The sequence below is a fragment of the Mustela erminea genome, chromosome 3 (genome assembly GCF_009829155.1).
Source record: "Mustela erminea isolate mMusErm1 chromosome 3, mMusErm1.Pri, whole genome shotgun sequence".
In the NCBI taxonomy this organism is placed as follows: Eukaryota; Metazoa; Chordata; class Mammalia; order Carnivora; family Mustelidae; genus Mustela; species Mustela erminea.
The window spans coordinates 4,033,255-4,047,059 of record NC_045616.1 but is presented as its reverse complement, the minus strand read 5'-3'; the positions used below and the strand labels follow the sequence as shown (position 1 = coordinate 4,047,059).

The window sequence follows — 13,805 nt, the reverse complement described above, 5'->3', positions numbered from 1 at the left end:
CCGAGGAGCTGCATAGGTGACCCGGAGTGAGCGCGCTTCAGCGGAGCTGGCCACTGCCGGCCGCTCTGACAACACAGCGGCGCCATTGCCCACAGCCCCGACGGGAGAGGAAGCCCGCGGAACTTGGAGCAACGGCGGGCGGAAGGGGCCAACCGGCACCCCACCGATGACGGGACAGCAGCCCGGCACCCAGGGGCCTGCACAACAGTGGCATCCAGGAGGGAGATCAGGGCCTGCAGGCAGGAGGATGCGGACTCCCACCAGGTCAGGAGCCACGGTGTGCCCGAAGGGCAAAGCAAGTGTGGGACCAGAGCCCTAGAGGCGCCAGCGAGGGCCACATGCCCTGCGCCACCGCGCCTTGCGGGTATCACGTGCCCTGCGCCGACGCATCTGTCAGGTGTCACGTGCCCTGCCCAATGTCACGTGTCCTGCTCCATCACGCCTTGCGGGTATCACGTGCCTTGCGCCGTCGCGCCTTCTGGGTGTCACGTTCCTGCACCGTCGCGTGCTCCTCGCGTCGCACTCTGCTGTAGTCACTCGTGGTGGAGCCGCGTGCCACCACAAGGCTTGCGGGCTCGCTTCACAGCACTGTCCCCCCTCATGGCCGCCCCCCGGTCAGACTCACGCGCCACGCCTGGAGCATCCCCACCCGCGGCCCCGCGCCTGTTCCTGCTCCTGCTCCTGCTCCTTCTGCCCCCCGCCCCGGCTGCAGCCATGGCCCACAGACGCCCCCGGAGCCAGGGCGGCGCCTGGAGCCCCGACGTGGGTAGGACCCCTCCGCGCCAGACATGGCTGTGGTCCTAGTGTGCGGTTCGGAGTCCTTCCCCCCACTCCAGGGTGGAACCTGCCCTGCGCTGCCCTGGCTTCCCTTCCGTGCCCCCCGCCCTTTCCGGGCCCTCCCTTCCCCAGGTCTCCCACCATGCCCCGTCTGTGCTCAGCCTGCCCTGCCGCTGCAGCCGCTCGCAGGCTCTGTCCATTTCTCCTCAGCCTGTGGCCATCGTTACATACAGGGGAAGATTTTGGGGGGCGCGGATGCCCTGGAGAGGAGGTGGCCATGGCAGGTCAGTGTGCACTACAGAGGCTTCCACGTCTGCGGAGGGTCCATCATTGATGAGTACTGGGTCCTCTCAGCTGCCCACTGCTTCAACAGGTGAGCAGGCAGTGCCGGGAGCCATTACCCTGGGGATCCAGGGTAGCAGGACTGAGCAGGTGGGCAGCGCCTGCTGAGACTGGTCAGGGATGGGGGCCGAGGGGCCCAGCACTCAGCTCATCAGTGCGGCTTCTCCTTGCACAGGGCCGAGGGCTCCTTAGGGCCCCGGGTTCTCTGAGGCAGGGGTGGGACAGCGGGACCCAGCACACAGCTCATCGGCTGAAGCCTCTCCTTGCACAGGGCTGAGGGCTCCTTAGGGCACTGGGTTCTCTGAGGCAGGGGGGAGCCATATCCTAGGACGAGAGGCAAGGTGGCATGACCCAGCAGGGCAAGAGGCATCCCTGGCAGATAGATTAGGAAAGACCTGCCCTCACAGGCATTCCCCACCACCCTGGGTGACCTGAATCCCCCGAGTCCTCCAGTGGCCCATGTCAGGACTTCTCTGGAGACAGTTCCGCCACACGGCCAGGCTCTCAGCTTGCTGGAAGCGTGCTTTTCCATGCCTCCCGGGGCCTGAGAACACACAGTGCCCTTGCTTCCCAGGGGCATGACGCTCGAGTCACCATGCCCTTGTTCTCTGTGCTCCCAGGGACAAGAACATGGAGGCGTTTGACATATACGTGGGGCTGGTGGACCTCAGGCTTGCGGGCAATCACACCCAGTGGTTTGAGGTCAACAAGGTGATCGTGCACCCCACCTATGAAGTGTACCACCCTGTGGGAGGCGACGTGGCCCTGGTGCAGTTGAAGTCCCGCATCGTGTTTTCTGACTCTGTGCTCCCAGTGTGCATCGCATCCCCAGATGTGAACCTTCACAGTGCCACTTGCTGGTCTACAGGGTGGGGACTCGTCTCCCCACAAGGTAAGAGCACGGAGGGTCAGGCCTTTTGCCGGACCTGCAGAGGAGCATAGCTCTGTGTTGCTATAGGGAAGAGAGAATCCCGTCGGTTATGGGGCTGCAGGTGTCTGGAGCCTGGAGCATCCACCCACCCGGCATTCTGTATGCTGTTTCACCCCAGCTATCTCTGTTGTGCACAGAGAAGCACTGACAGCTGCTGTGAGGACCCTAACACACAGACTTCCAAACAGTTTTCTTTAAGATGCAAAATCCAACTGGGAAACCATCTTTTTAAACATATTTAAAACAAATCTGTTAATTATTCTGGTTTTCTCTATAATGACCTCATATTGTCTTTCTAGGTGTATACCTAGTACCTTAGGATATTTACAGGATTTTTTAAAGATTTTATTTATTTATTTGACAGAGAGAGATATCACAAGTAGGCAGAGAGATAGGCAGAGAGGGGGGGAAGCAACCTCCCCACCGAGCCGAGATCCCGAAGCAGGGCTCAATCCCAGGACCCTGAGACCTGATCTGAAGGCAGAGGATTAACCCACTGAGCCATCCAGGTGCCCCAGGATATTTACAGTTATTGAAAACATTCTTTTTTATTATATTTGCTGATCAGTCACACCTGTTGATTTTTGCACACTAACTTTCAGCCACCTTATGGAATTCACTTTTAATAGCTTGTCAGTCAATTACTTGATTTAAAAAAATTATATTTCCTTCAAATAAAGACTGTTTCATCACTTCCTTTCCCATATTTTTTCCTTTATATATGTTTTATCGGTCTTATTGTAGTGGCTGAACCTCCAATTAGAAATGATGCTAGGTCTCCTTTTCCTGTTTTTTATTTTAATGAAAATGCTTCTAACGATTTACTATAAGCTTGTGGCCTGGCCTGGAGACTTTAGCTTGATATCTTATACCAGATTAAGAAAGTTTAATGTCTGCTTTACTTAATTAAAAATTTTATTGAGATTAGGGTTCTATAAATTCAAACTGGAAATTTATAATTTTAGGATGTTCAAAGTAATCCCATGGTAACAAAGAAAATAGCTGTAGAATTTACATAAAAAGAAATTAAGAAGGAATTTAAACATTTCACTACAAAAAAAATCATTTTTAACCCCAAAGAAGATAGAAATGCAGGAAATGAGGGACAAAAATCTATAAAGCCTAAAGAAAATGAAAAGCACCGTGATTGAAGTAAGTCTCTCCTTATCAGAGTTTGCTTTAAATGTAAATGGATTAAACTTTCCAATGGAAGGACAGATTAAAAGAATGGATAAAAATAAGCTATGTGCTGTCTTTTGAGAGGCACTTGAGATCCAAAGGCACAAACAAGTGGAAGGTTAAAGGACAGAAAAAGATACCCTTGCAAATAGTGGCCAAAGGAGAGCAGAGTGGGTATACTAATAATATCAGAGAAAATAGACCCTAAAACAAAGAAGGCTACAAGAGACAAGAAAGGACATTACAGATGAATAAAATTTCCATACAGCAAGAAGATACAAGAATTATCCACACTTACACACCTAATGACAAAGCAACAACATGTATGAAGCAACAAAGGACAGAACTGAAGGGAGATATCAGCAGCTCTCCAGTAGCGGTTGTGGGACCAATACGCCTCTCTCAGTAATGGGCTTAACAACCAGACAGAAGGTACATAAGGAAACTGAGGACTTAAACAGCATGGTACCCCAACCAGATCGGACAGACACAGACATCACCTGCTCCAGCCACACACACGTTCTCAGGTGCCCTTGGGATGTTTTGTCAGGCAGACCGTATGTTAGTACAAAGGCGAAGTCTCAGTGGAGTTTAAAAGGTAAATGTCATACAAAGTAACTTCTCTGACTGCAACAGGATGAAACAGAAACCAATGATATGAAGAAAATGGAAAAATTCACAAAATTGTAGAAAGTAAAAAACACACATTTAAATAACCAATGGATCAAAGAAAAAAAATCACCAGGGAAGTTATAAAATATTTGGAGATGAAAGGAAAGGAAAGGAAAAAAGAACAAGAAAGAAAAGACAACTTAAACCTTTAAGGGATGCAGCAAAAGCAGTGCTAAGGGGGAAAATTAAAGCTGTAACATTTATTGCTTTATAAATACCTACATTTATAAAAGAAGAAAGACCTTGAACTAATAACTTCACTTTATGATCTAAGGAACTATAAAAAGAACAAACTAAGCCCAAAGCTAGCAGAAGGAAGAGAATAATAAAAATTAGAACACAGAAAATGAAATACAGAATAGAAAAAAAATAGTCAATGAGTCAAATGTCAGTTAAGTTTTTGAAAAGAGCAACAAAAGTAACAAACCTACAGCTAGACTGACTTCAGAAATGAAACTGGAAACATCACTACTGTAATCACAGAAATAAAAGGATCACAAGAGATTACTAAAATAACTCTAAGCCAACAAATTCGATAACCCCCATGAAATGGAGAAATTCCTAGAAACACTCAAATTACCAAAACTGACTCCAGAAAAAGTTACAACACTGAATGAGTAAGTGAATCAATTTTTAAAAACATCTCAACAATTAAAGTCCAGGACAAGGTGACTTCCCTGATGAATACCAAACATTTAAAGAAAAATTAAAATCAATTCTTCTCCAACTCTGAAAAAAAGAGAGGAGGGAACACTTCCATCATTCTGTGGAGCCAACATGACACTGATAACAAAGCCAGACAGGAAAGCACAAGAAAAGATGATTACAGAGACTGTCCCTCAGGAAAATACACATATAAACCCTCAATAAAACACTAGCAAACTGACTCCAACAGCACATTAAAAGGGTTGTGCACGCCAATGAAGTGGTATTCATCCCAGGAATACAAAGGGTAGCCAACACACAGAAATTAGCCAGTGTAACACAGCACACAAGGGAATGAAGGGGGAAACCCATACGTTTGTCTCTGGTGGTGCAGACGGAGCATGTGACAGGACCCACCGTCCCTTCATGATGAAATTCCACTCCCAAAACAACTAGGAAGAGGTACTTCCTTGGCACAACCAAGGATGTTCATGAACAACCCACAACTAACACCGCAGTCAGTGCAGGAAGGCGAGCAGCTCATCCCTCAAACCAGAGCACGATGGGAAGCCCCCTCTCACCCCCAGGATTCTGTGCTGTGCCAGAAACTCCCAACAGTTCAATGAGGCAAAAAAGAGAACTAGAAGTCGCCCTAACTGGAAATGAGATAAGAACTGTCTCTCTGATGACATGATGATACATATGGAAAATTCCAGGGAACCCTAAAAACAAATTCGCAAAACCAACTACAGACAAACAGTCTCAGTGGAAAGTTGCAGGGCACTAGATCAGCACAAAGACTGGCTGGGTGTCTTGTGCCTTCTGTGAACTATCACAGACAGACAGTGAAGAAGCAGTCCTACATTGTCCAGAAGAAACGCTACGTATGAGCAAATTAGTCCCTGGAGGTGGAAGACTGGTGCACCAAACATATAAATCTTGCCAAGAGAGATTCTGAAAGACCTCAGTAAATACATGGACAGCCCATGTATCTGGGCTGGACTTAATACTGCCAAGAGGTCGGCATCAGCCCAAGTGACCTGCGTGTCCTGTGCAGTTGGCACCAGGGCTCCAACGGCTCTTCTGCAGAAGTGGAAAAACCGACCGTGGAGTTCGCATGGAATTGGAAGGCCCCAGAATAGTCACAACAGTCCTAACAAAGACCAAAGCTGGACAGAGTCCTGCCCCCCACTCTCAAATCGTACCGCGACGTTATAGTGATCAAAACAGCATGATTTTAGCACAGACGTGTGAGTACAGGTATGCATGTGCATGTATGCATGAGTGTGCACATGCATGGGAGTTGGGCGGCCGTGAGTGTGTGCACGTGGGCACACAAGTATGTGTGTAAGTGTGCATGTGTGTGACCTGCGTGAGTACACACGTGTGTGCGCATGCATACAGGTGTGAGTTCAGGTGTGTGCACGTGAGTATACATGTGGGTGATGGGAGTGTGCACATGTGTGCATGTGGATGGTGGGTGAGTTCAGCTATGTGTGCACATGCGTGTGGGTGGTGGGTGTGAGTTCGGGTGTGAGCGTGTCTTTGCCACATTTACTGAAGGCTAGGTGTTACAAGAGAATGTTTAGGCTGAACTCTCTGCACCCCAAATAGACCTGGGGCGGGATCAGTCGGCCCGGAGAGGACTGGAGCCGGGTTGCGGGCTCTGCTGTGGCTGTGGCCATGTCTTCCATGCACTGGAGGCTCAGGTCCCTCCGTGAGGGCTGCTGGCTATGGGGCCTGGGGTGTTAATGGGTTCCTGCTCCAGCTTTCACCCCAGCATCTCTGCACACCCACAGCATGCTCTCACCTTACCTGACCCTCGTCGCTAGGCTGGTGTTGAGGGGGAGGAGCCGTGACTTCACTGGTCCAAACTGGTCCCAGGCCATGCTGTGGCCCTTTGGAGATGGGCCTCTGTGCACTCTGCTGCCACATTGGGCCAGCCACGCTCCACTCGGTGTCCCCTCCCAGCTGGTGGAAGGCTTTTGCTCTGGGGGACAGAGGGAGTTCCATGACAGCTGGCCACCCACCAGACACCTGCCTCGAGGTGCTCTCTCCCTGAGCCCTGCCCTGACTCCACCATTGTCTTGTGGGCGCCCAGTGGAGACCCAGGGGACAGACCTAGCAGTGGACACAAACCTCACATCTGGGTCGACAGGCCGCTCCTCAGGAAGGCATGGAAATCATGGCTGGCTCTGCCCACCTGCCTCTATGTTCCATGTCCTTCTTCGTGCTCCGATGCAGGCTCATTGCTCTGATCCTCCATCCGCCTGGCTCCATGCGGTCCTGCTCGGGGAGCAGGGCACCTCCGATCCTCTCTCTCCACCACTGTCCTGGGTAGTTGGCAGGACTATGTGCCCTGGACTGGCTAGAACTCGGCATTCCAAGCCCCTGTGAGCTCCAGGGGCTGTGGAGTCCATGCTGCCGCCCTCTGCCCACCCCCTCCCGCCTGTACCCTCTGAAGGCATGGCTCAGGTCCCAGCAGCAGGCTGAGGGCACCAGGACCCCCGTGCCCTCTGGATCCCCTCCTATCCGCTTTGCCCTTCTTCTGGCATTCGCCTTGGGGTTCCAGACACCTGTGGGCCTCACAGCATGTCGCAGCCTGGGGAGTGGCCTTGCAGGGCGAGGGGTCCTCCAGGCCTGGCCCCATGTGTGGTTGCCCCTGTTCCTCTGTGGCAGGAGGGAACCACACTCCCATTACCCTGGGGGGCCTCGGCGGAGGTCCGGGCGGGTGGCTGGCTGACATGGTGGGCTGCAGGGTTCCCTGATGGCCTTTCCTGGACAGCCTCTCCCAGCACTGCAAACACTGGGTTTGTGGGCTCTCTGGCTGTGCATTTCCATTTGCACCATCTGCCTCTTGTGTGGCTGGATGTGACCCAGCCAGCACAGATAGCAGCCACAAACACGGCTAACTTCTACTTTCTGTCTTCTTCCCTCCAGGTGCACATTCATTAGGTCCAAAACTGATTCCCCGGGTGCTCCCTGTCTTTCCCCAAACAAGCACCCTGCACTCCTTTGACACCAGGGTCATGTGGGTCTGCAGCGTGTGCAGACAGCTCTTCTTTAGCTGAATGAAGCAAGGCCAGAGCCACGGGACCCACTCGCACATGGGCCTGGAGAGCACAGGTTTCTGGGACCAATTGCTGTGCCATCAGGGTAGAGCCAGGCACACGGGGTGACACACAAAACCCGGAGGCCCATCTTGCATCACGGTCAGCCCCTCGTTCAGGGACCGGACTGACAGAGGCCCTGTCACTTGGACCTGCTGTCGCAGGAGGGATGGGCTCCTGCTGCTCCTTCGGGCAGAATTCTGAGACATTTCTGCTGCCACTCGCTGACCAAAGTCTGATCCCCCCGTGCAGACGGGACTACAGGGTGAGCCTGCCAGTCTCTCACCGGGCCTGCACCCCTTTCTGACAGGCCATGTCCCCAACAAGCTGCAGGAGGTACAGATACCTCTGATCTCATTGCCCCTGTGCCGGCTGCTCTACGGACACCTGTCGTACATCATGCTGGACATGCTGTGTGCCGGGGACATCAGGGACATGAGGACCGTGTGCGAGGTGCATCCCACGGAGGGGCCGAGGCCAAGCCTGGGATTTCAGACACTCACCTGTGTTGAGCCAGGGGTACTTCTGGGTGGGTGGCAGTTCCGGACAGCTGGTCCCCTGCAGGCCTCAAAAGCACAGCATCATGTGGCCTTCAGCTGGGTGGGGGAGCCTGGGGTGGCTTGGGCACCGCAGTCCACTCCCAGGGCTCTGTGGAACCCAGCGCTGCTGGAGCAGCCCAGGTTCCACATGGGCCCAGGGGCCTTGCCCACTGCCGTCACCCTATGCCACCCACCCTGTGCAGGCAGGACAGTGGCAAGAGCTCAGTCTGCCTGCACCAGAGCCTCAGCCCTGGCGGGTGGGGCCAAGGGCGTGGCGGTGCCCAGGGTCCCCCTCGTGCAGGAAGCTGCAGGCCCTGGACTCCCCACTCATGGGAAAATCTTCTTCTCTTCCAGGGTGACTCTGGGGGTCCACTCGTCTGTGAATTCAACCACACCTGGTTGCAGGTTGGCATAGTGAGCTGGGGCCGTGGGTGCATGTACCCTATGTATCCTGCAGTCTACGCCCGCGTCTCCTACTTCTCCAAATGGATCCATTACCACATGGAGCACACACCCCCGCCTTCTCAGCCACTCCCCGCCCTCGCCCGCATGCTGGGGGTCTCCGTCAGCGTCCTTGTGGCCCTGCTGGCTGTCCTGCCCATGTTGTGAGGGCTGAGGGCCCATCCTGACCTACTCAGACTGCATGCCTCTGTCCCTGTCCAGCTCAGCCCCTCGGGTCTCCTCACACCTGAGTGAGGTTAGGGCCACAGCAGGCCCAGATGTGGGGCGAGATCCAACCAGAGAAAGGCAGAGCACCTTGGCTCAGTGCTCTGGGCTGATATTTGGGAAGATATTAAATGTTGACCAAGTGAGCATCCCAGAAATCCTGCGTCATCTGTCCACCCAGAGCACAGGCTCCCTCACGAAGACAGAGTATGTCCATCAGCTGAAGCTCAGTGGCCTTGTAGGGGTGACAGGCAGCAGGGTGAGAAGCCCTGACCCAGCCATCTAGAAAGGACGGCCTCACAAGCGCTGGTGTCCAGGTTCAACCCAGAGCCAGACAGATGGCGGGTCATTGATTTACATGCTCAGACCCGTCAAGATCAGAGTCTTTAGACTTTTTATACCAAAAATTCCAGTATGAACATTGGAAGATATGAGCTGAGAGTAAGCACACAGAAGGAGTAAAAAAGGTGAAACCAGAAATCAGTGGGCCGAGCACCACGAAAATACTAACATTCTAAAAGTCTGGCTTTGGGGGCACCTGGGTGGCCCAGTGGGTTAAGCCTTTGCCTTCAGCTCAGGTCATGATCCCAGGGTCCTGGGATCGAGCTCCACATCAGTCTCTCTGCTCAGCAGGGAGCCTGCTTCCCCCTCTCTCTCTGCCTTCCTCTCTGCCTTCTTGTGATCTCTGTCTGTCAAATAAATAAATAAAATCTTTATTAAAAAAAAAGTCTGGCTTTGGGAAAAAAATCTAAAACTAAAAAAATCACTAACTTAATCAAGATATGAGATCAACACACAAAACAAGAAATGGCAAGGTGAAAGTACATATTAAACACAGACAGTTTCAGAAATCATAAGAGGTATTGTGTGATCCTATGTAAATAAAGGTAAAATGAGAAGTTTCACTTTTTAGCAAACCAGTGACATACCAAAGCTAATGCCCATAGAGATGTAAGGTGTACATAAACCAAAGTCTGGAGGAGAAACGGAGGCATTTCAGAAAGAACTTCCACTCCCAGTAGCAGCCCTTGTTCAGATGGTTTTCCTTGGAGGCCATTAAACCTCCCATGATGGGGCTGTCCCTGTGCTTCCATGCGGCCCACATGTGGCCCAGGGAGAGCCTTCCAGACTCACACTGGTGTCGTGTGCGTGAACACATCTGACCATGCACAAGCAGCATATGGTTCAGAAACCCTGGTGAAGAGCAAGCAGACAGAATCCAGTCAGGTTTCACAATGGCCTGTAAGCAAGCAGGCACTATTCCAATAATGCAAGGAAACCCATGGACACAAGTCACCTAGTAAATCATTCACTAAGGAGAATAATACTGATGGAGAGGCTCTTAAAAATTCAAAACCCATTTCCAAAAAAAAGGAGAGAGAGAAAAGATAGCAATCAGTGGATAATAAGACGCACTCCCGCCTTGCCTGAACACCAACCTTCCCTTGTGGGGAGACAGAGTGCATGCCTACTGAGGCTGGGTCACTAGACGATGCTCCTGTGTCCAGCCTGTTGGAAGAGTAGCCACCATAGCTGCACAAGGGATGATCCAGGGAAGCAGGAGAGGGCCGTGGAAGAAATCTCAGAAACTGAGATGATATGAGAAACTCCCAGAAGCAGTAAGAACATCCAGCAAAGCCACTGGAAAAAACAGGACCAAAGCAGAAACTATTCCTACTGGAAGACAGACAACAGAAGAGAAGACCCCATTACAGTAGCAGCCCGAGGCAGAGGGTGCTGATGGCCTCAACAAGAAATGTGAAAATCCACACGAAGAAACTTTTAGAATGCTCCTGGGGGGACAGAATAAAAGAAAAAGTAGATTTGAATGAATGTTAACATAGTCTGTTTCTCAGGCAGATCAACCCAAGTGTGTGCTCATGCATGTGTATGTATGTGCATGCCTTGTGTGTATATGTGTGCATGTGTATGTGGTATGCGCGTGTGTGTTTTACATGCATGTGTGTTCGGGTGCCTGCATTACATGCATGTATATGTGTGTGCGCATCTGTGTGCACGTGTGTGTATGTGCACGTGTGTATGTGCATAAATGTGTGCACGTGTGCCTGTGTTGCATTGTTCCACTGCTCTGTGTGTCTGTTTTTGTGCCAATACCATGCTGTCTTGGTGATCACAGCTTTGTAGTAAAGCTTGAAATCAGGCAACGTGATGTCCCCAGTTTTGTTTTTCTTTTTCATCATTCTCTTGGTGATTCAGGATTTTTTCTGGTCCCATACAAAGGAAACAGTCAACAAGACAAAGAGACAACCCACGAAATGGGAGAAGATATTTGCAAATGACAGTACAGACAATGGCTGATATCCAAGATCTATAACCTACTCCTCAAACTCAACACACACAAAACAGATAATGAAGTCAAAAAATGGGCAGAAGAAATGAACAGTCACTTCTCCAAAGAAGACATACAAATGGCTATCAGACACATGAAAAAATGTTCATCACCACTAGCCATCAGGGAGATTCAAATCAAAACCACATTGAGATACCACCTTACACCACTTAGAATGGCCAAAAGTAACAAGACAGTGTTGGAGAGGATGTGGAGAAAGGGGAGCCCTCTTATACTGTTGGTGGGAATGCAAGTTGGTGCAGCCACTATGGAAAACAGTGTGGAGATTCCTGAAGAAATTAAAAATAGAGCTTCCCTATGACCCTTCAATTGCACTACTGGGTATTTACCCCAAGGATACAGATGTCGTGAAAAGAAGGGCCATCTGTACCCCAAAGTTTATAGCAGCAATGGCCATGGTCGCCAAACTGTGGAAAGAACCAAGATGCCCTTCAAGGGACAAATGGATAAGGAAGATGTGGTCCATATACACTATGGAGTATTATGCCTCCATCAGAAAGGATGAATACCCAACTTTTATATGAGCATGGATGGAACTGGAGAGGATTATGCTGAGTAAAATAAGTCAGGCAGAGAAAGACTATTACATGGCTTCAGTTATATGTGGAGCATAAGGAATAGCACAGAGGACCATAGGAGAAGAGAGGGAAATCCAAAGGGAGAGAAATCAGAAAGGGAGATGAACCATGAGAGACTATAGACCCCAAGATACAATCTGGGGGTTCAAAGGGGAGGAGGGAGGGAGGGGGTAACAGGGTGATGGGTATTCAGGAGGGCACATGCTATCATGAGCACTGTCATACATAACTAATGAATCATTGAACACTACATCAAAAACTAATGCTATACCATACAGTGGCTGACTGAGCATAATTTTTAAAAAGAGAAAAATTAAAGACCTAAATAAATGGAAAGATATCCTGGATTCATAGATCAGAAGACCTAATATTGTGCCACCCTACCCTATCATTACATGAACACTTTTCCCCACCCCCGGCCCCCATCTTCTGGGAGCCCTACAAGCAGCTGTTGGAAGATGACAATGCCAGAGGGTTGGCCCAGACAGCATACTGCTACTTCACCTAGAACGCTGCCAGGATGGAGGACTATGGCCATCATACCAGACCAGGCTCTGTGTGTACCTGGTTGAGCCCCTGAGCTGCAGGTCTGCTGGGCCTTGACCAACAGGAGAACTCAGGATGGGCACAACTGAAGGAAGGGACACAAAGGATGTGCCCGGGCATCTCTGGCTCTTCCATGCCCAGCTGTGACCAGAAGTGTCAGGCTGCTCATGGGTAAGGCCCCAAGCTACCACTAGCCCAGGGTGGTGAAGGTGGCAGGATGTGGAATGGGGGCTGGAGGAAATGGTGGTAAACATCCCAGGGCTCAGAACCAACAGCAGCAGCAGGCTCATGGCTTATCCCACTGTCTTCAACATTCTCTCAGAATTAGGGCCAAAAGAATCCCAAGGAAGTGGGCAGACAGAGTGTTTTAATAAGAGAAGCGAGGATGTGGTGGATGCCCTTGGCTTCCCCGCCAGACCCTCCATAGCAGCCAAGGTCCCTGCAGCTGGCATCTGGCATGCTGGTCAGAGCAGCTCACCACTGGCCGTGCTCAGGAGAGCTGTCCTTATCCCAGTGGGAGTGCCTGCCTGGGAGGATAGCTCTGCCCCTGCAGGGCAGACCTCAGCCAGGGACCATGATCTGGCCGGAGGGATGGACAGCTCCTTGCCACAAGGTGGCAACCACTGTGTCCCCATCTCTTGAGCACCGCCTTCCCCTCATGCTTCAATGTGGACCATGGCATGGCTGGGCTTCCTCTTCTGCCTCTGTGGCTAACCCACGCCCCTCTTCCTGAGAGAGTCTGATTCTGTAAATTCAATCAGTTCAACCTAAGCCCCATTATCATGTACAACAGAATGAAAATATCTGCTTAGGAAAAAAGTCTAGCAAAATATGGACAGGGTCTCTACCCTCAAAACCCAGGGACAGTATGAGAGATTCCCTAAACAAACAGAAAGCCAAATCATGGGCATGAGTACGTGAGTAGGAACACCAATACTGTAAGGGGTTACACTGGACTAGAAAGTCAATGCTATTGCATTAAAAATCCCATCGTGCTGTGTGAATTGACAAGCGGATCCTAAAACTCATGTAGAAGTGCAAAGGCACAAACAGCTATGACATGCTTGCAGCCACCAAGTGCAGTGGGAATATTTATTTGCTTGAATACAATAAGGCCACAGTGACAAGGAGAGGGAGGTGCTGGTGTGCCAGTAAACAAATGAGGCAAGAATGGAATAGATAGTGGAGGAGCACGCAGATGTGCACATGGACACCTGATGCTGATGGAGGAGAGTGTTGGTGCTTTCCATAACCACCTGCATAGTGAGAAGCTCAAATCACAGCTTCCACCTTGCCAGCTCCAGTTGTACGGACATCCAACTGTGAAAGACAAAACAAAGCCTCTAGAAGATCATGTAAAATATTTTCATAACATAATTCATAAAATATTTCATAACCTGGTTTCATAACCTGGTTGTAGGCAAATAATTCTTTAAAAGGTGTATCACA

The 13,805-nt window shown here is 50.6% G+C and overlaps 1 protein-coding gene across 1 annotated transcript; it reads left to right on the top strand.

The window, feature by feature from the left end:
* Nucleotides 1-509: 509 nt before the first annotated feature.
* Nucleotides 510-8,804, top strand: PRSS38 (serine protease 38). Its single transcript, XM_032335138.1, has 5 exons — nt 510-766; nt 988-1,150; nt 1,740-2,011; nt 7,967-8,109; nt 8,550-8,804. Exons 1-5 carry the CDS (start codon nt 601-603, stop codon nt 8,802-8,804), a joined length of 999 nt encoding a protein of 332 aa, XP_032191029.1. The 5' UTR covers nt 510-600.
* The last annotated feature ends 5,001 nt before the right edge of the window (nt 8,805-13,805 follow it).

Excerpts from the sequence above, each read along its gene's own strand:
- PRSS38 (XM_032335138.1), top strand. The coding sequence starts at position 601 with ATGGCCGCCCCCCGGTCAGACTCACGCGCCACGCCTGGAGCATCCCCA. Across the intron at positions 1,151-1,739 it reads GCTGCCCACTGCTTCAACAG|GGACAAGAACATGGAGGCGT; the intron begins GTGAGCAGGCAG and ends CTGTGCTCCCAG. Across the intron at positions 2,012-7,966 it reads GGGACTCGTCTCCCCACAAG|GCCATGTCCCCAACAAGCTG; the intron begins GTAAGAGCACGG and ends CCTTTCTGACAG.